Genomic DNA, 23,414 nt, shown 5'->3' with positions numbered 1-23,414 from the left:
TTTAAATACAGGTATATAGCCACAGTCTGTGGCACCATCAGATGGATACACTACATCACAGAGGTTCTCAGTTGGATTTAGGTCTGGGGACCTATGAGCACAGGTCCCAGTAAAGGCTGTTGGGCCCTTGGGCCACCTGCAGGCAGTATGTTTCTGGCACTCTGACCACAAACATAACAGAACATTACATTACAGAGGAACCCACCCGAGGGATTAATCAAGTTTTATCTAATCCATCTAATCTAACATGCACGAGTATCCTGTTGGAGGTGATACTGTAGAGCTCTGGCAGTGCTCCTGTACTTCCCCGCATAAAGGAGCAGATACCGGTCCTGCAGCTGAGCTGATGATCTTCTACTATGATCTCCTGTCCAGCTCTTCTTAAGTAACACCCTGTCTCCTGGTATCCTCCCCACACTCTCACAACTTGGAGAAACTGCAGACCTGGTTGCCATAGGCTTACCTTGGAGGAGCTGAACGTTCAGCACAGGACTGTAGAAGTTTAGCCAAAAAAAAACAACAAAACTAGAGCAAAATCAGTGAGGAGGGATCAAAAGAGCGCCAATGGTTTGTGTTCAGAACCAGCAAAAGCATTCCCTTCATGGGCGTGTGCACCTGGTGTCACTTTCATTTACACCAAAGGAGGTGAAATGAAATGGTTTCTGATTTCTAACTGGGGAGATTGGTGTCCTTGACACTTAACTGACTGTATTTTGTACTGTGATGACCGAGAGTTGCCTTTATTTTCTGAGCAGTTGACTGAGTATAATGCCACACTTGAGGAACACAGTAAAATTACATAGAACTGAAGAAATCTGGACATAAAGACGACCCATCATACTACTTGGTCTGATGCTTCAGCACTTATGTGAGTATTCATTAATAAATGAATATTTACTGTTTTGGTCAACGTTAAATGCGAGTGACTCAAAACAGGTGAACGAAAACTTCCACCTAACGATGCACTACTATGGCAAGTCCTGCATCGAGAGGCGATAAAGAAGTGTTGATAAATGAGCCGTTAACTATCAAGATGTTTGTGAATTGTTGTCGTCTGTGGAGAGATGCAGTTTATCTTGTTTAGGACTACACGCCTTTAAAGGACCAAATCTGTGCAAAAATGTGGATTCGGTGTCATTTTCTGTCAGGTATCAGTGTCATGATGTCCTGATTGCAAAGGCACCTTTTCCTTTTGAACATGAACTGCATAAGCAGCAGGCTATCACTGCTAAGGTGGGACGCACCAAGACAGTTAGTTGGAATTTTTTTAAGGACCATCCTGCGTGTTCCCCTGATCTAAAGCCAGTTGAGAAGCTTTGATGGATTGATGGCAACGGAGGTTTACAAAAATGGAAAACAGTTCCAGACAGCAGATGCCATTCGTGCAGCCGTCTTCACCACTTGGAGAAATGTTCCCACTCACCTCATGGAAACACTTGCATCAAGCTTGCCGCAACAAAATTTTGAAGTGATCAACAATAACGATGCAGCTACTCATTACTGAGTTGGAACTTTGAGTTTTGATTTGGGGTGTTTGCAGGGTTTTTTGAGGTGTGGTCTTACAACTTCCTAACTTTTGATCAGCTGTAAAGCAGCCCGTTTCCGTTTAAGCGTCGCTTTGAATAAGCTGGATACTCGGAAAAATGTTTTGTCTCACTCTCATTTCTTCTTGTTGCGTGTTGAAGCTCGAATTGGAACCTAGTAAAGATCCAACCACGCAAAATATGATTTTTGCCATTTTTCAAGTGCACTGTACAAAGTAGCGTGAATGAGCTTAAACATTTCTATTTCAGTGGGTGTTGTGATTAACATTAACTATTTAGTGGATTAAGATGACATATATGACATGATTAAGTGTGAGAACATGAGTGTTCATCCTTTCTACCACTGTTCTTTTCCCGTCCCGCTGACATTCCTCAGGTCTTGTGGTTGTCGACAACATTTCAGTTCACCCTCACAATCCAACATGTTTTATGTGAAAACTATCAATAAATTCAGTATTGGCTGTAGTATGGAGCATATTTAACCACTAGGGGGCACCTCCTGACCAGGTGAGTGCATGATGCGCGCAGCGAGTGAGATCCATGCTGATGCAAATGACACACAGAGTCAGAGGCCTGAAAGACTGCTGATATTTAATGTAGCACAGCATAGTCTAAGATCATGTTGATGCTGTAGGACAGCTGTCAGTATAAACTGCCCTCACGCACACACAGGATGAGACTGCAGTTAACAGTTACCGTCTCCTTGCAGACCCGCATCAAGGTTTCCACACATCCCCACCTCACACACCACAAACCGGGGCCCCGTTCTCCGCGTGTGGACGCCTCAAGTCGTTCAAGGTTTGCTGATAATTTGATACGAGACCTGGACTGTTTCGGTTCTTTGAAGCCAGAGTCGTGGAATCCCACTTTTGCACTCATTTTCTGATCCAAATGTCTTAATAAAATCCATACCTGCATCTTTAATCTTAACTGTATCTATGCATGACAAAAAACCCAAAAAGAACGCACAACCCATTAAAAGAGACATCAGAATGACAATGCATCTTCTTAAACACTAAAAATCCTAAATTAACCTGCAGAACTATTTGAAAGCTACTGTGCTGATTGGAGTTCCGGCTCCAGCTCCACGCACTGAGAACTTCATCCGAGGTTATCAGTCCTCAGAATGCTTTCAGATCAAATGAACGACAATTCGCTCTGTTTTAGCCTGATAGCAGCATGTAGCTGGTTTTAGTCACCCCACACGTGTGAAGAACAGGGCCCGGGTCAGCAAAGCTTCAAAACAGTAATCTGTAGTGGGTCATGAGCCCGTGTGCACATACGGTGGGTATGATGGTGACGATGGATCAGATCTGTTCCTCACATTGCTCCTCATTAGCTGCTTTGTGTGCACTGGTAGCCTTCAATCCAACCCGTGCGCGCCTCCGTGTTGATCAACACTACTGCAAAGTAAGAGCACGGCCTTATGATCGGCGGCAGGTGTGCAAGGGCCAACATCTCAAGTGAGTTTGACTCAACTTCGGTGGGTTTTTGTTCTTAATGATAACTACACATTACACACAGTAACAGGAGGCTAGCTAATCAGACTATAAAGGGAACAGCAGCATGTTTCTCTGCGTGGCCCTCTCAGACTCCGTGTCACAACATTCAGACAATGACGGAGTGAATTTAGCATAACTGAATCTCTGCTTTATTCACGCTCCTATTTAGCCACATCACTTTAAATTCAGTTTGCCACAGACCAGGATGATTACAGGTCATCTGCTCCACGAGGAAGCTGAAGGCTTATTTGATTTCCAGACCTTTCCTTTCATTTTTTAGTGTCCGAAAGCTGATTTAGAAGGAAACTCAAATTTAAAAAAAGAAACTTTTGTAAACACCCAGACATGTCACTGTAGGTAGTAATCAGACAATGAGTTCACTTGTTCTTAAAGGGGAACTATCATGCTCACTTTTAGCACTGCATTTTTATTCTTGGACTCTGCTAGAGAGGCGACGGAAGACTCGCAGCTCAAAATAATCCTCATCCTAAACTAGACTCAAGTTTCCCCCAAGAAACAGAAGATCTGAGCAGCAGGTGGGTGGGGACGCCCCTCTCTGTGACATCATACAGAGCCAAGAGAAGAAAAACTGCCTGAAAGTGATCATTTAAAGCAGTCAGACACCTGCCTCATGTGTATATACACATGGATCGTTAGTTGAAACTCGTTGCTTTGTTTATTATTCCATAATTTTAACACTACATAAATATGACAGAATAAAGGAAAAGCATAACAAGTCTACTCTAATGCAACCTGTTAGAAAAAGAAGAGGTGGCTACAAAGCTCTGCTAATTAACGCTTTAGATGACGCAGTGAAATTCTTTAACATATAAATTCGCTGCATTAGGTCATTCATTCCTCGTGATTATTGTAGGTTTTTTCCTTCATGATTGTCAATTTAGACGTTTGTCTCTTCGAAAGCTTAAAGCCTCATGAGTATGAAGCGATGCAAAGCGATGATGGTGACCTGGCACTGCTAATCCTCGGCACGCACACCTGCCACCACAAATGAAAGCCGTGTTCTTACGGAGAACACCACAGATGTTTATGAGTAGTGTTAATTGGCACCAGAAGCTATCAGCGCACATAAAACCCTCAGACGTTTGAGCGGGCGGGCACAGTGTTTGCAGGGACTCCTGACTGGGCAGCACAAAGTGAGGAACAGGAAAAGCAGATACTCATTTGTCAGTTTAGTTCTCATGTGGGCCGATGGTTCCCAGCAACGTCACGTCAGACAGAGAAAACAAGGGGGGCAGCAAGAACCAGTCCATCTATGTTGTTCCTCCACTGTTAGCTTCCAACACACGAGCAGTTTATACACACACGCACAGACACACAAACACGCTCGCACACAGATTACGTGCGGTGAGGAGTAACGTGCTTCCTTACAATCGCGGCTACAGCATTAACAAACTTAGAGAATGCCAGATCGATTACTTTTTCAGCTTAACTGTATCGCATCCATCTGCACAGGCATACGTGGACACACACGCAGACACGAGCACACACTCTCACTGCCCCGCCCCTCCCCCCCCACCCGAATGTTCACAAAGCGCGTCTAAAATCAAATTATAGATCTCCCCTAAACAAACCCCACACATTCCATTGGAATTCACGTGGATTTCATAATTCTTCCACTTTTTTTTTCTTCTTTAAAACCGCCCCGACCTTCCTGCACACAACCGTCGACCTTGTGTACTTGTAATCCCTCCGAAACCTAAACCCTCCCCCGTCTCCCCTTCCCATCCCCCTGCCCCGCCACCCCTCTTCTCCCACCCCCCTCCACCCTTCTCCCATCACTGGCTTCCCCCCCTCCTGTTTGGGATGAGCTGAGGTTGTACAGTAAAATCTGGGGGTGCAGTCTTTATGCTGAGCTGAAGAAGAGGGGTGAAGGGTAGGAGGGAGGAGCAGGAAGGCAGTGACCCTCTGCCGTTCAGTCGTCTTCCAGTCCCTGGTTGAGGAGAAAGTTGGCCGCCAGGTTCTCGTTCTTCTCGCAGGCAAAGTAGGCCTGAATGACCAGCGCCTCAGGGAAACCCAACGCTTTTAACTGCTCCGTTGGAAGTCATGGAAGAGCAGAGGAAGGAGAAGAGGAAGATGGGCGTTTAAAACCAACCGCCTTTTTTTAATTAAAGAAAGTGCCGATGTTTAGCCTTTACTCTTCGCTCACCCTTTCAATGGCTTCCTTCTCCTGAGGTGTAACCTGGATGTAGTTGACAGGCGCGCCTTCCTCCCCTGCTGCCCCCATCTCTCCAACCTCTGGTGCATCTCCCCCCTCTCCCACTGGTTCGTTCAACATCTGGATAAACAGCTCCTGATGCTGACTGATTTGCTAGTTGGGAGAGGAAAAAAAGAAGAATTTAAAAAGCTTCTCACAGAGACGAGCAGCAGGAGGACTCGGACAGGCTGTGGTACCTGTAGAAGCTGAGGATTCTCCCGGCCTAGCTGCTGGAGGAGAGCGGGAAGCAGGGCGGGGTTCTGCTGGATGGCCTGTCTCATGTGCAGGAACTGGGGCTGAGTGCGCAGGAATGCAAGCGGGTTCTCTCCTAGAGCACAAAAACAATGAGCAACAGTGAGAGTTTTGTCCTCTTTCAACATTTCCACCAGGAAACTTGTGCGAGCCTGCAGCTGTGACCCATGTGTGTGTTTGGGATTAGTTACATCAACAATGTTGCACACTATGACTGCAGCACGACCAGCTCAAACAGCTAATCACTTATTCTTTGATAGCAAAGACTGAACAGCTGTGCTGCATGCATTCATGTCCACAAGGACCGTGATGTCATTTTAACACCACTCTAATTTTGCCTCTGCACACCACCAGCTCTGCACACCACCAGTGGCTTTTAATTCAAATCTTGCATCTGCTCAAGCTGTCATGTAGTCACAGGCCTCACTGGGCCTTCCACTCAACCTCCTCCACAGCATGCAGAAATGTACATGATCTATCAAACACTGAACCCTTGATGTATTATTAAACATTAAACATGAAGCGATGCCACAAGTCAGTACGTACAGCTAAATATGAAACTTTACATTATGTTTGTAACTAATGACTTCTCCCATAATCCCAAACAAGCTGTTACAGCCTTGGAACAGGCTGCATAGTAAAGAGTGTATTTCTATCCATGCATGCAGATCCACGATGAGTCTCCTGGTAAACTAACTGGAAATCAGAAAGAGGCTACAGGTGAGCAACAAGTCTGCAGTGATGTGATGGACGTGCAGGTTTGATGCCACCTAACAGGTTTAACAACACTTCATACAAGCCTGTGGTGGAGAACCGCTTAGCCACTACTGAGTCACGATGAGTCATCTTGCAGTGACAGTTATTAAGTGTAGCTGTGTCTACACCCCTGCAGCAGTCACACATTCCAGCGCTCTGGAAAAAAATCGTATTTTTGACGCGAGACGTGTTTTTTCTACCTTTTAAAATCAAAGCTTACACAGTGCCAGTGACTGTGCTGTTTGTCACACAGCTGACAGAGATGCACAAACACACTTGACACCATGTTTGTGTTTGGATCACAGCGAGTCGGATGCCCTACCTTCTGGTACAGACGGAGCTTCTGTGGTTCCAGATGTGGGAGCCTGCGCTGGGGGATTACTCTCCTGCACTGGGCTGCTAGGGATACCCTGCAAACAACAATACAACTGTCAATCACACCCACAGACATTTAAGCAGGCTAAGAGCATTAAAGTCTACGGTCATACGGTCATTCTGCAATAGCCACGCTCTGTGGCACACAGGCATATTTCACTCTTTATATACCACAACATCAACACAACAGCTAACAGCCACAACCAATAGTAGATATTCAAAGACATGTTTGGCAGTTAGAATTCATCTATTATTTCTTGCCAGTTAGAAAGTACATCCTATGTTTTCACTCATAAATCAAATGCTACATTTTTTTAAAAGAATAAAAACATAATCAAAACATTGAAGTTTTTATTTGACATCATGCTTGAGATTTATCTGCCATATTGGACATAACGCAAACCAGTTGCTAGGGAAATGTGTGGTTGCTGGATGTCTCCAAATACTCTACAAGCTGAGCAGCAGCACAACGTGAGAAACTGACGCAAACCAGAAACGGAGAACGATGGCCTGTACAGTCAGAGCTGTTCCTAAGTGCTCCAGCAACATGTTTCCAAAGGAGCAACTTTCACTTTGAAGGCAAACTGTCTCCGCTTCAGGTTTATGTTGCACAGATTCAAAACAGCTCCAAGAGCAGCTGAACAGCACTTGTGTACACGTCTGTCACTTTCATTCACACTAGGACAGCAGCTATGTGCTACTGACCACTCAATGAATACTTGTCTTTCCCGAGGGACAGGTGGTTGCCAAGAGGTGACTGACCAGTGTGCAGGCCTGTTTGACGGGCTTCAGCAACATTTTCCCTCAGTACCAGTGGTTGCCAGATAGTCTCTAGGCCTGTGTGTCTGCTCCCACTGTCACCATGAGTCCAAACTGGTTATTGGTCACATGTTTGCAAAACCTCAATACTTTTCTTGAGCCCATGTGAAGGATGAGTATTTCTGTCTGTTGGTCTGTTAAATTAGAGCTTACTGTAACTAATATTTGCAGAAATGCTCTTTTATCTCAACCTTTAAAAGACCAACATGTCTGTCTGTGCTGCAAACACCTGAGAGTGAGTCTTCTATACACACAGAAACAGATGATAGCCATTTTAGCCGCACTTATGGCTACTGTGGCTGAATCACTCATCTCTGTATGCAAACATCTCCCTAGTGTCTCAGCGTCACCAGCAGCAGCAATGCAGCTACTGTGTTTTCATGCGGTATGCATTGTGGAGAGTGACGCCCACCACCTTGACTAGCTCGTGTTATAACCCCCTCCCCTTGATGTGTGTGACGTACAGTAAGAAGGTACTCCACGGCTCTGTGGGGGTTGTTGAAACTGGCCCGTAGCGCAGCCACAACTCTCTCCCTTTCATAGCCCATAGACATGATCTCCGTCAGCATCGCCTCATACTCCGCTCCGGTCACTGAAAGGGCAGATGTAAACGTTTGAAACAAACATGGTATGCTTGTTTGCAAATCAACACATTTTTAAAAAATATCCTCTGAAATTTCATCAAACATGACAATTTATCGTACTGACAAATTAAATCCACTTTGTACAATCGAGACAACTTTCAGACTCCGAGCTTTTACCATGAAAACACTGAAATAGAATCTCAGCAAACTTTTTATTACAACATGGATTTAAACAGAATCACTTTACGCATACACTCCCCTCTCTTATAATGGGAATCCCCCGTTACTCATAGGCACAACAAGAGGCGGCTTGCGTTTGTCAGAGCCTAAATATAGAAATGGCATGTAGCACACTGCAGCCAGTTAAGTCCCACTTTTACAACAGTAACAGCTTCTGGTAGTTCATGTAAGCGTTACACAACACAGGCTATTGTCTGTCTCTGTACAGTTCACTTTTAACAGCTACTTTTTAAATAAAGCTATTTCATTAAGACAGGCGCAGCTGCTTTTATCCGATCCTGCGATGTAAGTCTGATAGCTTGCTTTACCTACCCAGCGTCGAGGATGCATCCAGGCCCTGACTTCCACCACTGGAGCTACAAAAAAAGAAAGTTGGAGCGAGGGAAAAAATATACATTAGACAGGTTTCCTGTGATTTCATGTGAACGGAGGCTGTGCTGAGAGAGGCACCAGGCAATGCTGATGGAGGTGAGCTTGGTGATCAACATCTGTTCCATCCAATTAACAAAAAAACAAAACAAACAAAATCATACAGGCAATGGTTAAACTGGATTAAAACACATTTACAAAAAACAACAACAAAACAAACACGAACAACAAAACCTTCTCAGTTGCTTCTAAAAGCCTGTGGACTTGATGTCCCACAGAAAGTCTAAAATATAATATTCACTCCTATACGCTTGGCCTTTCTTAACCTTCCTCACAGCATTAGCAATTAGCCAAGAGAGTCCGCTGATCACGTAACGTCAACAAGCGGACATTACTCAAACAACCACAAATTTCACAAAACTCAAAAAACACAAACTCTGGTGTAACTTCAGACAATTTTATCACCAACAACACTGGAGATAAAGCAAGTTCAGATTAGTCAGGAGGCTGCTGCATTAAACTGACTGACTAAGCAGGTAAGCTAACATTAGCTAACATGATGAGCATAACTAAAAGCTGGTTTTAATGCCCATACAACCAACTGTATGGCTCAGTCAGGTCGAGCTTAGGATTTCTTTTGGGTAACATTAGCTAAAACTTGTTTGCCTGATTTCAGGCATAAACACAGTGTCTATGCCAGCTAATTAACCCAAAGCACAGGGAGGCGATCTTTCTAGCAAACTTTTTTTTAATTTAATTATCAGATAACAGTATAAATTTGATGCTACCAGATTCCAATACCAGTTGTAGCTAGGCTAACTGTAGCTTTTTTTTCTTGCCATCGTTGTTGCTGGCAACTCACTCCCAAGTGGAAGTCCTAGTTAAAAAGCTTTTCAAATCACTAAATGAGTTATGATGCTAAATTATTTATTACACCACATAATGGTGCATAGTAGGTAACGGTAATAATTAGTGGTACACAGATAGTTGGGCAGCTGCAACTCTGTTGAACAGTTTATTCAAAGCCATTGTCAGTATGCAGATTTAACTATACATGAGTCCAGTACATACAAGCAGGTCAACTCCTGCTCAGACACACTGGAAATGTTTAAAATGGTTTTATTACAGACTAATCATGCACATCTTTTTCCAAGGTATGCCTGCTAAATACAAAGCATAACCTTTTGGTTTGTAATTTAGCCAACTTATTGACAAACATAAAGCCTAAGAGCAGATCCCACAGATTTAGATTCTAAGCAGCTGAATGACGTACAGGAAAACACAGGATGACACGAGACAGAAAAGGGGATGGCTCGCTGGTTATCTGCAGCTGATCTTTGACCAAAAAAAGACAGGATTGATTTCCACTACAAATCTCACTCTAAGAGAATTTCTATATTTGATGGTGATTCTCTTAAATTGATAAATAGAATTTTATTTTAGTCACCAGATGAGGCAGCCCAACCAAGAGTGTGTGCATGGGAAGCACTCCAGTTATGAGTTGTGTGCTCGGGTTAAAACCCTCCCTATTCATATCTTAAAAGTTATCAGCTGTGATATTGACTTGAACAAGTCCTATAATATGTTTTATTAATAAAATGTAATACCTACAGTTGTTTTCATTATTGATTAATCGAGCCGACTGGTTTCTAACAACCAAAGACGGTCGGCTGTATGTCTACAACCAGACAGATATCCACTTAACATGATAAACAGAAGCATTAATCAATGGCTTATCAGCTTGCAGAATTTAAAAAAGGAAAAAGAAATGACTAATTTATGATTGTAATTTCCCACCAATCACTTGATTAATGCACAGTTCTTACAGCTCTAAACATTTCTCACTTACATTCTGGAAAATATGATGTAGTGACATCATCCAGTTTTCTCCTTTATCAGAGTAAACTTTAATGATCAGCATGGCCAATTATCACAGGCAATATTTGCCATTTTTAAAGCTATTGGAATTATTACACTTTGACACATTTTCCTATAAAATAGTTAAGAATGTGCAGAGCTGGCTCTGATGCAGGCCTGAAAAGAGAAGGAGGCAGGACACAGGATGTTCAATTGCTAGCTGTGACTTTGCCTACACTCTTCTCACACTGGCACAAATTAGGTGCATTCAGAAACCAGACAGACTCTATAATATGACACTGGCTGGTTAAAGGCTGTTTAATGTCCGAGCTGTCCAGATCATACAATTATCTCCACTTAGTAGTGTCTACACGAGTTCAGCTGGCAGTGCAGAAAAACCGCTTTAGTAATAGAGAGAGTGTACCTAGCTGGTTGTTGTGGTTCTGTGGCTACGGCACTTGACTCCTCTTTGGCCTCCCCGCTAGGAATGGGGACAGCTGCAGGGGCAGGGGCTGGGGCTGGAGTTGGGTTTGTAGTCGGGGCAGCTGTTGATGTGGAGCCAGAGTCCTGTACTGGGGGTTTGGGTGCTTCTGAGACTGATGGTGAGGCTGCAACTGCAGGCTTAGCCTTTTGTTTATTTTAAAAAAAAAAAGTGCTATTAGACTATCAACATATTGTTAAATCTGTTTAACAAGAAAAGAAGCCAAATACACTGATGTCAGCCACAAGTATTAATTAGGATCTCACCTTGGACACCATCACTACAACAAAGTTCTTCTCATCAATTTTGTAGTCCTTAATTGGTGTGTCATCTTGCAAAATTTTCCCAGCATATATCAGCTTCTGCCCGGACACAGGAAAGTTGTCTTTTCCCCTTTCTGCTTCTATCTTCTCTTTCAAGGCCTTCACCTAATAATAATAACAAAACAAGAAACAAAAACCACCCCAGGTCTCATTATTATCCATGACATGTCTTCCAGTGCTTGTAATACCAGAGGTTTAATATTAGATGACCGGCTTTCCTTCAAGTCATTACAAAGCAGGGAGTCATCCTAGCTGACTTCAGCTTTAAAGTTAGGTCTCCTAATGCTATAAAATGCAGTGGTCTATTTCACACCTGGTCTATTACGTGTTTACTAAAAACTAAATTTTGGAATGTCACAAGAATTATATCCACCGAGAGTATGCTCGTACTATTTCATTATAATATATCACTTAACAATGGACCCTGCAACTACACCTTCGGATGTGAGGACATGCTAATAGAAAGAGTCAGTTTCTGAGTGAAGCTAATCGCAATTGGCAGTGTCATAGGCGTTAGCATTAGCAATCACGAGCGTAGTCCACAGCTTGCGTTCATCAAAAAATATTAGATTTAAATCCTAACCCATATCACTCTTTAACAAAGAGTAGTAGCCACACCCGCGAAACAATATTTAAATGATGAAAAAAGTCGTTTAAAACTGTGTCGCTATGACTTTGATAATGGGCTACTCTGCTAGCTAGCTTGCTAACGCTAACTCATCACAGAAGTGAAGCGTCGCGTTGTTTTGCGGTTTCTTGTGGGTTGCCTCTTTGTAACGTGTGCGACTATTGCGAAACCTCCAGTCGAGTCTAGTTGTTAGTCGTTCTTTAATGTGTAATATAAATGAATGGGAAGCTGTCGGGTCTTCACGCAAAGCCAAAACACAGGTCGCGCAGCTAGCACTGTTAGCTTAAAGCACGTTAGCTATAGCCACTCACCGTTTGTTCGGGGTCTATCTCAATCTGAATAGTCTGCTGCTGCAGCGTTTTAAGTGTGATCTGCATGGTAACGGCGACTGACGCTGGGTCAGAGGTGCTTCAAACGGAGAAACAGCTGCTCGCTAAACAGTTAATTTGTTTTTAAAGTTGGCGTTTTGGGTAAGATAACAACTAGCCGAGAAATGTGTGTAGCCATGAGCATTCAGCAACTCGCCATCTTTGGTGACAAGTTGGTGGTGCGGCGAGGAAAGCTCCGCCAGAGATCTCGCGTTCACGTGCTCTGCTCCGTGACTATGGCAAGCTATGGGGTTTCTATCTCTACAGTCATTTTGAATAGACAGCGTGTCCACATGGGACAATTATTATGAAAATATGGCCAATTAGAGTTACAACAGGTTAAAGTCAGAAAACTTCATGTTATTGTAAAATTTAGTTTATATTATCTGAAATGTGACAAAACAATAACATTAACGAACTAGTAGTTAAATAACATGGTCAGAATTATATGAATCTTTATACGTCTGTTTTGTTGCAAATCAATTAAAATAAACAAAAGAATCAATCCTGTGATTGGGTCACGGCAACTGCTACAATAGTGGGCACCCACAGACCTTTTTAAGCAGCAGCTGTTTTTGTATGACACAGTCTGTAAATCAAGCTGTGTAATGATTTCAGTTCTGTACCTACAGAGAACAAAGCATTTTAAACGTTTAGTAACACCTGTGGCGTGGATGCAGTGTGTGTCCGTCTGTATCAAACTATAAACACAAAGTCTAGAACGCTTAATAATTACATTGGGCTCATGAAGAAAATATTCAAGTTGGAAATGCTTACTGACCTAAACACTCACCGGCCAGGTCATGACTTTCATGTCAATATGGACCAAAGTCTCTTAGGGATGTTTTCCAGCACCTTGTTGAATCTATGCCGTGAAGACTTAAAGCAGTTCTGAAGGGAAAAGGCGGACCCGGTACTAGCAAGATGTACCTAAAGACACGGTGAATGTATGTTCAATGAGAAGAAAATGACATAACAACAGTCAGTGGAAACCAAAACCATCAGCCCTTATCAGACTGGATTTAAATTATACCAATTATGGAAACTAAAAATTCTCCAAGTGTTCATTTTTTCTTTTTCTTTCTTTTGTTTTGTTTTTTGAACCATGAGAGAAGTACTGTCGTTGTGTCTATTATCCCATTATTAATAGATTACCGAAGATATCCAAAGTTTGCCTTTTGCATGGCCACTTTCCTGTGGTGCTTCGATTAGAAATCTACCACATATCTGAACACAAGTACACGGAAGATCCACTTTTCAACTCCTTACTGAAATTGAAATATTACGTAGAGTAACTACAAAAAAGACAAAATACAATTCACATCCTTTAACATCCACCAGAGGGCGCTGCAGCTTCCTCTGGACCTACTTCCCAGGCTTTGCAGCGCTTTCAGATTGGCAGTGTCCCCAGCGTTTGGGCACAGATAGTTGTGCTACAATAACAGTCCCATATAAACTCAGCCCTGTATTGATCACAACTGTAAAGTTTAGTTACTCTATGTTGCGCATTGACAAAAACTACCTATGAGGTATACACACACACACACACACACACACACACACACACACACACACACACACACACACACACACACACACACGGTGAAAGCAGTTTGGAGAATGGTTTGTTGGCATCTTGTTCAAACACACACTGCAAGCACGCAATTTATCAGTAATCAGTGTAGTTTAGTGTTACAGTCACCAGAGGGCAGAGTTTGACCACTCCGAAACACATTCTGATTGAAATGAAGAGGATATAGAAAACATGGGACATTTTTGAGCAATAAAAACCAGCATGTGTGTGAGAGAGATTGTGTTTGTATGTGAGGCTGCTTTGGTTGTTTAACTGAAGCCTTCACGAGAATGGGAACTGGGCACTGTCATCAGACACATGCTGAGCCCGTACTACAGAGGGTGGATGCAAAGGTTTTACTCAGAGTTACACGACTGTGCCTTTTGAGAAACACGGGGAATGAGGAAATAGCTTGTTTCCATTTTACAAACCTTTAGATGAATGTAAACTGTGGTAGGTGCTACAGTAATCTGTAATATAATAGCCTATGTGTGTGATTTGTTACAAATGCACACAACAATGTGCACATACATTGAGCCAACGATCAGTCAAGTCTTGAGCCAGCTTTGTGACATCAATTTTTTATCAAGTTACCCTCCTTCCATCGTTCACTGCCAGGTTTGCGAGGGTCTCCCTGTCGGTTCTCTCCCGCGGCTCCTCATCCTCCTCATGATCATCCTCCTATTCTTCTCAAGATTTTTTCCCCCTTTCAACCTTTATTATACTTGTATTTGGTGATTTTTGTCGCACCTGATGCTACCTCTACCAAAGTGGCTTACCCTGTTTTGTGTGAAATCAGGAGAAAAAGGTTGAGGGCTACGAGGGGAGAGATCACGGAAGAACAGAGGGAAGTGAAGACAAGATTAGAAAGAGAGCGGAGAGAGGAAGGAACAGAGGGATGAGTGATGAAGTGAAAGGAGAAGGGTGTCAAAGAGGGAACGGCTGGAGCGTAAGAGATTGATGAAGAAGAATGAGAGACGGTGTGTGTGTGTGTGTGTGTGTGTGTGTGTGTGTGTGTGTGTGTGTGTGTGTGTGTGTGTGTGTGTGTGTGTGTGTGTAAGAGAGAGGATGGTGCCCCAAATGTGTGTTCATCTGGGTTAATTCTCAAGGACAGGAACTATTAAAGATTAACAACCAACCACCATGTTTTATTGAGACCAGCCGCATTTGCAGGCATATGGCTCTAAACACAGACCCACTTAAATGTCTGTGATTGTGTGTCCGCTTCATGTGTGCATGTGTGTGTTTTTCTGGAGGTTTTTATTTTGTTCAAACAAAACGACAGTCTTTTCTAGGAAGATATGACTGTAAGCTTGGCTGTTTGCTGGAGTGCTGCAGTCAAACCTCGATTACATCAGCCTGACTTAAGCCACACACCTGACAATAGAGTGCTACAGTATTATGGAGTTAACCAGAAACTGCAAATAATGGCTGTTAAATGATCTCTTGGATGTATGGAAGAAGCATTTACAAAGTAAATAAAACACTAAATCTTGGTGCCACTACTCACCAAATCTGACACCACGACTGTCTGGTTAAAAGCATCGAGGGGCAGCCACATTTAAAACGATATGTGGAGACCATAGAAAGCCAGTGCAAGTGTGACGCAAATTAGGTGTCCAGACTTTAAAGTGAGTGATTAAAGTGATTAAGCAATTAGAGCCAAAGATACAGCCGATTAACACGATAAGGTGGCAAATACATTAGACAGTTATCTAGGCAACCAGAGCATGGAGCCATCTTCTAGAGTGAAGCCCAACCGCTGATATTGAAATTAAAAAAACTAAAGAAGGGATGGGAGAAACACCATTCAATCATGTTCGAGTACTGACTTAGCATAGTTTGTCCACCAGAGGGCACTCTGAAAAGTCTCAGATGCCAACGCAGAGCGTAACAATCGGCTGTTCCAAGCAGTGTTGGGCAGAGCGTAAATGAGTGTGCGTGACATGTTATGATAATAAAACAAGCTTATTTTTTAAATTCCATTATCATATTATCTTAGTAATTACTCATAAGTAACTGCACATGACCAAAATATCAGATTTATCTAAAAAATTCTATATCGGTCGGGCTCTATTCTTGAAACACTAAGTTTTTATTGATGACTCCCCAATCTAGCTGTTAACACAAGTGGGTGGCATGTATTCCTGTCTTATACAGGCTATACCAGCTATATTATTACAACATGCTGCAGCCAAAAGTCTTATATACCAGCAGTCTAAGGAGCTTGGAAAGAAAAGCTTCTGGACTTCCTTAAGTTGCTTGAAGACGTTTCACCTCTCATCCGAGAAGCTTCTTCAGTTCTAGGGTGGGGAGAGTCCCAGATTTAAGTTGTAGGGGATTGTCCCCCAAGAGGGTCACGAACCTCCTGTTGATCCTCTACCTAATCACACAAGCCAAGGTGTGAAAATGGGTGTAGGTCGCAATCAGCCAAGGTTTCAGGTGAACTCATTGTGAAGCCTGGCCCCACCCAACTTGAGATTGCTTGAGGTCAGATGGCCCAGGATGTGAGTGACGTTGAGGCGTCTGGGAAGGATCTCAAAACTGGATTATAGATGGCAGACAGTTGGTGTCGTAAACCACCGCCTCTGTTCAAAGATGGCTGTTCACAGACTTCTTTCACTCTTCTTTCAAACCATCTGTCTTCTCTGTCCAAATTGTGAACGTTGGCATCCTCAAGACAGATGATAGGGTGGAGCTAGGTTTCACAGCGGGTTCACCCGAAACATGGGACTTAAATCTGGGACTCTCCACCATTTGACCTTAGAACTGAAGAAGCCTCTCGGATGAGACGTGAAACATCTTCAAGTAACTTAAGGAAGTCCAGATGATTTTCTTTCCAAGCTCGATAGACTACCATAACCTGGATGACTGAGAACCTTCACAGATATACCAGCAGTCCTAACTTTAATGGGTCTGAAATACTGTAGCAAGACTGCTAACAAAAGCAAACCCCTGCATCCATACACTGCTTATTTGTATGATTTAGAACCGCTTAAGATTTTTTAATGATGTCTGTGAAGGTTCTCAGTCATCCAGGTCATCGTAGTCAAACGAGCTTGCAAAGAAAAGCATCTGGACTTCCTTAAGTTACTTGAAGACGTTTCACCTCTCATCCGAGAAGCTTCTTCAGTTCTAAGGTCAAATGGTGGAGAGTCCCAGATATAAACCTAGTGGGAGTTTCCCCCCACAGAGGGACAAAAGGACCCCCTGATGATCCTCTAATCGCCTGAGCCGAGGTGTGAAACTGGGTGTGGGTCACAATCAGCCAGAGTTTCGGGTGAGTTCATTGTGAAACCTGGCCCCACCTTATCATGTGATTTCCTGAGGTCAGAGGGCCCAGGATGTGAGTGGGCGTTAAGGCGTCTGGGAAGTGATCTCAAAACTGGATTATAGATGGCAGAGAGTTGGTGTCGTAAGCCCCGCCTCTGTTCAAAGATGGTCGCTCACAGTGGACATAGATGCTTCTTTCACTCCTCTTTCAAACCATCCGTCCTCTCTGTTCAAAATGTGAACACTGGCATCCTCAAAGAGTGACCTTTGACCTTAAGATGCTGATGGACTGCTGAGTCTTGTCCTGTGGAGGTGGCTCTTCTGTGTTGTGCCATGCGCTTGTGAAGTGGCTGTTTGGTCTCTCCAATGTAGAGGTCTGAGCATTCCTCGCTGCACTGTACAGCATACACCACATTGTTAAGTCTGTGTTTTGGCGTTTTGTCTTTCGGGTGAATGATTACTTTTAAAGCACACTTGGGGTTGCCCCTAATTATATCTCTAACATGCTAATTCTTTATGAGCCTAAAAGGAGCCTCAGGTCTGTTAGTCATTCTTACATCTGGGGACATTCATTTTTCAACCTTGTTAAGGAGGGCCAGTGAGTTCTGTCAGCTTGTGGAGTTTTTTGTGTCCCATTAGACACTAAAAAGATATCATAACATGCAAAACATTACAAAAAAATATTAAAAGGCAAAAAAAGAAAAGAAAACAGTGTTTTAACATGGTACTTGGATGAATTTAGTTAGTAGGGGCTAATAAAGCTCCAGGTCAATGGAGCACCTTTAGTTTGTATTGTGGAGCCTACTATTTTTCACTGAGTCCCGCTATTACACGTACATAATGCAGAACTGAAGGCAGGGAACAGCAGCATAACAAATACAGATACCATGTGCACACATATGCTAGGATTAGACACCATTTGTTGCAGGCTATATCTTGGCTAGCTCTCGCTGTCATGTTCTCTGTTTTATCCGTTTGTGTCAAAATAAAAGAAAAAATCTGTTCAAAACCAAAAGATTCACATACTAACTGGTTATTAATAATACGCACCTGCTCATTTTAGAAAAATGTGAATTATAATTTATAACTTATTTCTGCACTTATTCGTATAGAATATCAGTAAAACATATACGAAACACAACCACACTTTCCAAGAGCGAAAAAATGTCGTGTGATCAAAATAATTTTTAATTGGGGAGTAGCTGGCAGAGAAACTACTGACTGTGTCACTCCTCCTCCTCTTTCCTGTTGTCTCTCTGTCCTCTGAGAGAAATCCTTCTATTCTTCCACAGGTACACCCCCACAGCGCGGTATCATCTGCACACCCATGATATGTCACACTGCTCTGTGTGTGTGTGCATGTGTGTGAGAGAGAACTGGTGCTGTCACTGATACAATGAGTGACTCACGTACACAGCCCACAGGGATTCTTGCTAATATGAGACTTTTGAGACCCAGAAGGCCTACACTCCACGCACACAGGCACACGCTCACAATCTGTACCTAATTATAATGTGTTTATCTCCTTATTTGTGTTTGGCATTCAATGCTTTGCTTTCATTTGTATTTAAAGAGCATTGCCTTATTTGAACAACCCCCTGCCTTCTCTTTGTGATGTGCAGCTTAAACCGACAACTTTTAGTTGGCCCGTTGCGGCAACAGTCGTGATTACATGTAGTCGTCTACTGTCACCATCAATGAGCACTACCACTGAAAGTGTTTTAGTGTGTTTACATGTTTGAAGCCAAAACATTTCAGTGTTGAGTGCTACATGATGAACTAAGCTAGCAAGCTTTGTTATCAAGCAGCATCGATAAACTTTATAAGTGTAGCACTGCTACAATATTAACATATTACAAGGCCTATACAGACTAAACCCAGAGCACATATTTGGGGACATTAAAATCTTTACAAAACACCAACACACGTGCAAGGCCCAGCTCAGAGACTCTGATTAGCTGAGTTGAAGCCCAGTAAATATCTATCTGCCACAGCTAAATGTGTCACCGAGCAGTTGTCACCGTGGCCACGCCCCCAAACATGCAAACTTTAAGACTCAATCCAATTTAAACAGCAGTTATACACAAAATACTCCGAGTGAGCTGTTATGGGAGGGAAATTAATTATGCTGAGTATAGCTATTTGTTTGTGCCAGGCTTAAAGGTACAGTGTGCAGCATCTCTGGAAAGAAAGGTGAGAGGTAAGTGTGTTAGCCTAACTATTAGCCTAAAAATCCGTCATCAGTAAAATGAATCATGAGATCAAAACACACTTACCTGCCATATTTTGGTTCCTGCAACTGATCCGTCAGATTATTGTCTCCCCAGAAACACTTCCCTTGTGCTTTGGGAAATCTTTTTTTTCCTATTTCTGTTGTGTTTTGTGTGCTTTTGCAGCATTTTTCATATTGCTGGTGTTTTCTTAAAGTTGCAGTCCGTTTGGCCTCTCAGGGCCACCGTACCAATAGCTTTGGCTGCCGTTTTTCTGCAGTGAGTCTAGGCTGTCAGTCCACTGTTTACCTCAACTTTCAAAGAAGTCTGTAAAAGTTTGTGAAAGGAGTCCGACATGAGTCAGTGAGTCAGTGAAGCTTACGTCTGTCCGATGACAGCGATACTGAGGTGAATTGTTGTGGATATCCTGAACATTTTTTGTTGGTAAGCCCTGCTACATGTAGATGTAAAAACATAGGGATGATCCTTCATATATTAAGTGTAATAAAATTTAGTTTCCACAGCACAGTATTGTATTGTGTATTTTTTCCCAGATATTTTTATTTAGTTTTTTGCATCAGTTTTACAAAAGACAAATTGAACAGTATGCTGTTTTCTTTTTGAAGAACGTAAAACAATATGAGACACACATTCCCACCTCACAATTACAACAGTGCCAGTAGATGTAAAAAAAAAAAAAAAGATCCAAGCTAATAATACAAATAATAAACCCTGGAATACGAAATAACAGTTCCTGAGTGGACAAAAGAGATGTGCAAAGTTTCAAAACCCACACCCCTACGCAGAAAACCCCCAACAAAAAACAACAAAAAAAGGTCTAAGATTTAAAATGAGTGGTCAGCTTAGTCATCGTAATTAAGTCAATCCGTAAAATAAAAATATAAATAAAAAAAAAATAAGTGAAAAAATGCATCAAAGTGCGCAATAAGTGTATAAATTAAAAGTTAAATGTGTTTGATTTTGAATATTAGGCAGCATGAGGTAATGCACAAAGTCTAGTTCATTCACATACGTCGGTGATTCATGCCCTTTGTGGTTCGGATGGCTCCAGCCAAAAATCATGGGAAGGTTTTGTATCCAAATGTATAGGTTGAATCATGAAAGATGTTCGTCCGGTGCCCTGCGAAGGACCGCCAGTTCCCGCCCTCGCCTGACACTGGTGGTCGCCCTATAACGGGGAAATGATGGATGGATGAATTCAAAATTTATGATCATGCATCAATTTGTTGGAAGATGTAATTAAATAATAATAATATATATTTCTGCAAACAATACCCTTTTTCTGCTGTAGAGTCTGTGGGGATTTGTTGTTTTTGGAGTTAGCCTCATGTGGCCACTGGAGGAACTGCATTTTTTGCTATTTTGCATTGGCTTTATTTTCCAAACCCAGAAGTAGCCACTCGATTGACTCAGTTAGCGAGTCGTAAATGGACTAATGCTAATCTATTCTGCTTGAGCACTCAAAGCACTTCATACAACTTACCTGATTCACCCATTCACACAAGCAACTTGGGATTAGTATCTTGTCCAAGCATGTTCGGCACATAGACCTGAGCAGGGGATCGAACCATCAGCAGTCTGATTAGTAGATGACCAGGGCCCTGTGCTTCGTACGTCACTCACTACATCCAAGATCAAATGAAACATCCAAGACCAAACCATCGCGCTAACCGTGAGCGTCGCTAATCCGGTTCCCCGAACACACCTGCTGTTGACGATTAGTACAGCTGGACGCAAGTAATGTGACATCACTGGGTGTCGCTAAAGGTAGCGGAGAAACTTATCGGCCCTCTGATTCCGAAATTCACGAGCTCTCGATCAGAAACATTGATCGGCAACCCTCTGATTGGTCGGCGAAAATGTCGAAGGACGCGCCGGTATTTTTCGGCAGCAGAGCAAGAACTCTTGAGTGAGGGATTTCAGGAGTTTCAGAGTTTAATTAAAACGCAAGGGAACACTGCAAAGGCTGCAAAAGCAAGGAGAGAGGGCTGGCAGAAAGTTGCTGACAAATAAACTCGTAAGTAATTTAATAATCAATAATAATGGATGTGGATTTATATAGCGCTTTTCAAGGCACCCAAAGCGCTTTACAATGCCACTATTCAGTCACTCTCACATTCACACACTGGTGGAGGCAGCTACGTGAGCACGCTGCCTGGGGCTCAGCCAGGCTGCCATATCGCGCCATCGGCCCCTCTGGCCAACACCAGTAGGCGGTAGGGTAGATTTATTATATTACACTATATTATCCAATATTATATTACATTATATTATAATATGTTATATTATATCCCCTTTCACATTAGAGCCACAACAGGACCCACTAGAACATGGGAACAAGGTAAAAGTGAAATATAAGAATATTCTACAGAATGGTAATATTTATCACTTATATTGCTTTTCAGTCTCTTGGAAAGAGACCCTGAAATAATCTGTTTGTTTATAACAGCAACCAAGAAAAGGGCAGAGCAAAAAAAGACAGGTGGTGGTCCTGCACCCCCTCGTCAACAAGTTGGTTAAGTAAATAATACCCTCACGGGAAAATCGATATCTCTCTATGAGCACACTGTCGCGCTGAGCTAAAGGATCCTGTCTATCCCGCAATATACGCTGAATTCTGAAACTCTCCTTATCAATCTTGCACCTTCCGCAGGACATGGCTGCGACAGGCTTCCCAAATCCACCTTCGCTTTTATAGCCGTGGTCTCTCATCTTGATTACACGAAGTAATTTGCAATTGCTACTCTGAAATATGAATTACATCTGTAATAATCACATACATGTAATAGAATGTTAATAGTACATTTCCCTTTTTTAGGAAATGACCTGTATGTATCTGTGTGACATCAATAAAAGGATCAAGTGCTGCATTATCTTTAGTTACATTGATGTTATTTATTTATGGTGAAACAGTGGTGGAATATCGCTGTTGCTTTCGTATAAATGAAGCGGACATACCTGCGTGGCCGCGATCTAATCCTGTTTACATAAAGTAACCTGCTCCCGAGCAGGTTTACGCTTACGGCTCTGTTGCTATGACAGCAAGTCCCGGATGAGCTTCGGGGAACCGAACGATCCAGGATCACGCGAAATCGTCAACAATCTCATCCAGCTAACTTACTTAGCGCGGTACGAAGAACAGGCCCCTGCTGTACCTCCCGAGTGCACGGTCTGTGTAATGCACCTTTATTATTCCTGGTAGAATATTTTGAGTTTTAGCTTTTCCTTGGAAATCTACATTTGCATCCCGAAATTGCAACAACACATGAGTTCCTTAACCGCTTTCAAACTTAGTCAAAGATCCTTGAACCAGTCCATGGCAGGGCCGACTCAAAAAGAACCACACCCTCTCACTTCCACACCTGCAGCCAGAATTACCTCCATGCATGTGTTTGGATGAGTGAAACCAGTATGTTCTGGCTGTGTCAGCGACAAATTTCTCACGACATAAATGTAGCACAAAACTAATTCCTACAAATAATTTAGTTAGTTGTTATTCATGCATCGGCTGACAAGTATCTAATATCGTATGCAGGTTGCATTTAAAGGTGACACCCATTTGGGCGCACTGCATGTTTTGGTTGCCATGGTGATGACGGATGCATGACTCCCGCAGTGACAACTCAGAGACCATGCTGGGTAAACACGGACTCCCCTGAGAGTGGGACAACCGGTAATGACACCTCAGAGGAAAAAACACAGATGAGCATGCAAACACACACACACACAAGAATATTCAAACACACACACATACAGGAAACTCACAAGGGAGTGCAGCGCTTTAGTTGTTAACAACTCCAGAATCCCTCCCTCCCTCTCCTTTTCTCACTTCTATGTATATCTGTCCTTTCTAACCCCTGCCTCTCTATCAGGCCTACAGTATTCTCCCTTATTCAGCTAAAACTGGGCCACAGAGCACAACCCTCTCCCAGGTACACACACACACACACGCTCTTTTCCCACGGACAGATACTCGTACACGGAGCGAGCTAATGCTAATTAGATCTACAAACAGGTCTCAGCG

At 42.7% G+C, this 23,414-nt stretch overlaps 1 protein-coding gene across 1 annotated transcript; it reads right to left on the bottom strand.

Moving 5' to 3' along the window:
* Positions 1-2,116: 2,116 nt before the first annotated feature.
* On the bottom strand, positions 2,117-12,531 carry rad23aa (RAD23 homolog A, nucleotide excision repair protein a). The gene is made up of 9 exons (XM_005941795.3): positions 12,257-12,531; positions 11,261-11,422; positions 10,938-11,140; positions 8,600-8,643; positions 7,928-8,055; positions 6,592-6,679; positions 5,459-5,589; positions 5,214-5,375; positions 2,117-5,093 (listed from the first exon to the last, which is right to left on the bottom strand). Exons 1-9 carry the CDS (start codon positions 12,320-12,322, stop codon positions 4,980-4,982), a joined length of 1,098 nt encoding a protein of 365 aa, XP_005941857.1. The 5' UTR covers positions 12,323-12,531; the 3' UTR covers positions 2,117-4,979.
* Positions 12,532-23,414: the final 10,883 nt, after the last annotated feature.

The sequence above is a fragment of the Haplochromis burtoni genome, unplaced genomic scaffold (assembly GCF_018398535.1).
Source record: "Haplochromis burtoni strain Fernald_Lab_line unplaced genomic scaffold, NCSU_Asbu1 Contig_312, whole genome shotgun sequence".
NCBI classification, from domain to species: Eukaryota; Metazoa; Chordata; class Actinopteri; order Cichliformes; family Cichlidae; genus Haplochromis; species Haplochromis burtoni.
The sequence above is the reverse complement of the archived record's forward strand: the minus strand, read 5'-3'. Positions and strand labels throughout refer to the sequence as shown.

Coding starts and splice junctions, on each gene's coding strand:
- rad23aa (XM_005941795.3), bottom strand. CDS start 12,322: ATGCAGATCACACTTAAAACGCTGCAGCAGCAGACTATTCAGATTGAG. Junction 11,423..12,256: donor AGATAGACCCCGAACAAACG/GTGAGTGGCTAT, acceptor TATTATTATTAG/GTGAAGGCCTTGAAAGAGAA. Junction 6,680..7,927: donor CCGTGGAGTACCTTCTTACT/GTACGTCACACA, acceptor TGTTGTTTGCAG/GGTATCCCTAGCAGCCCAGT.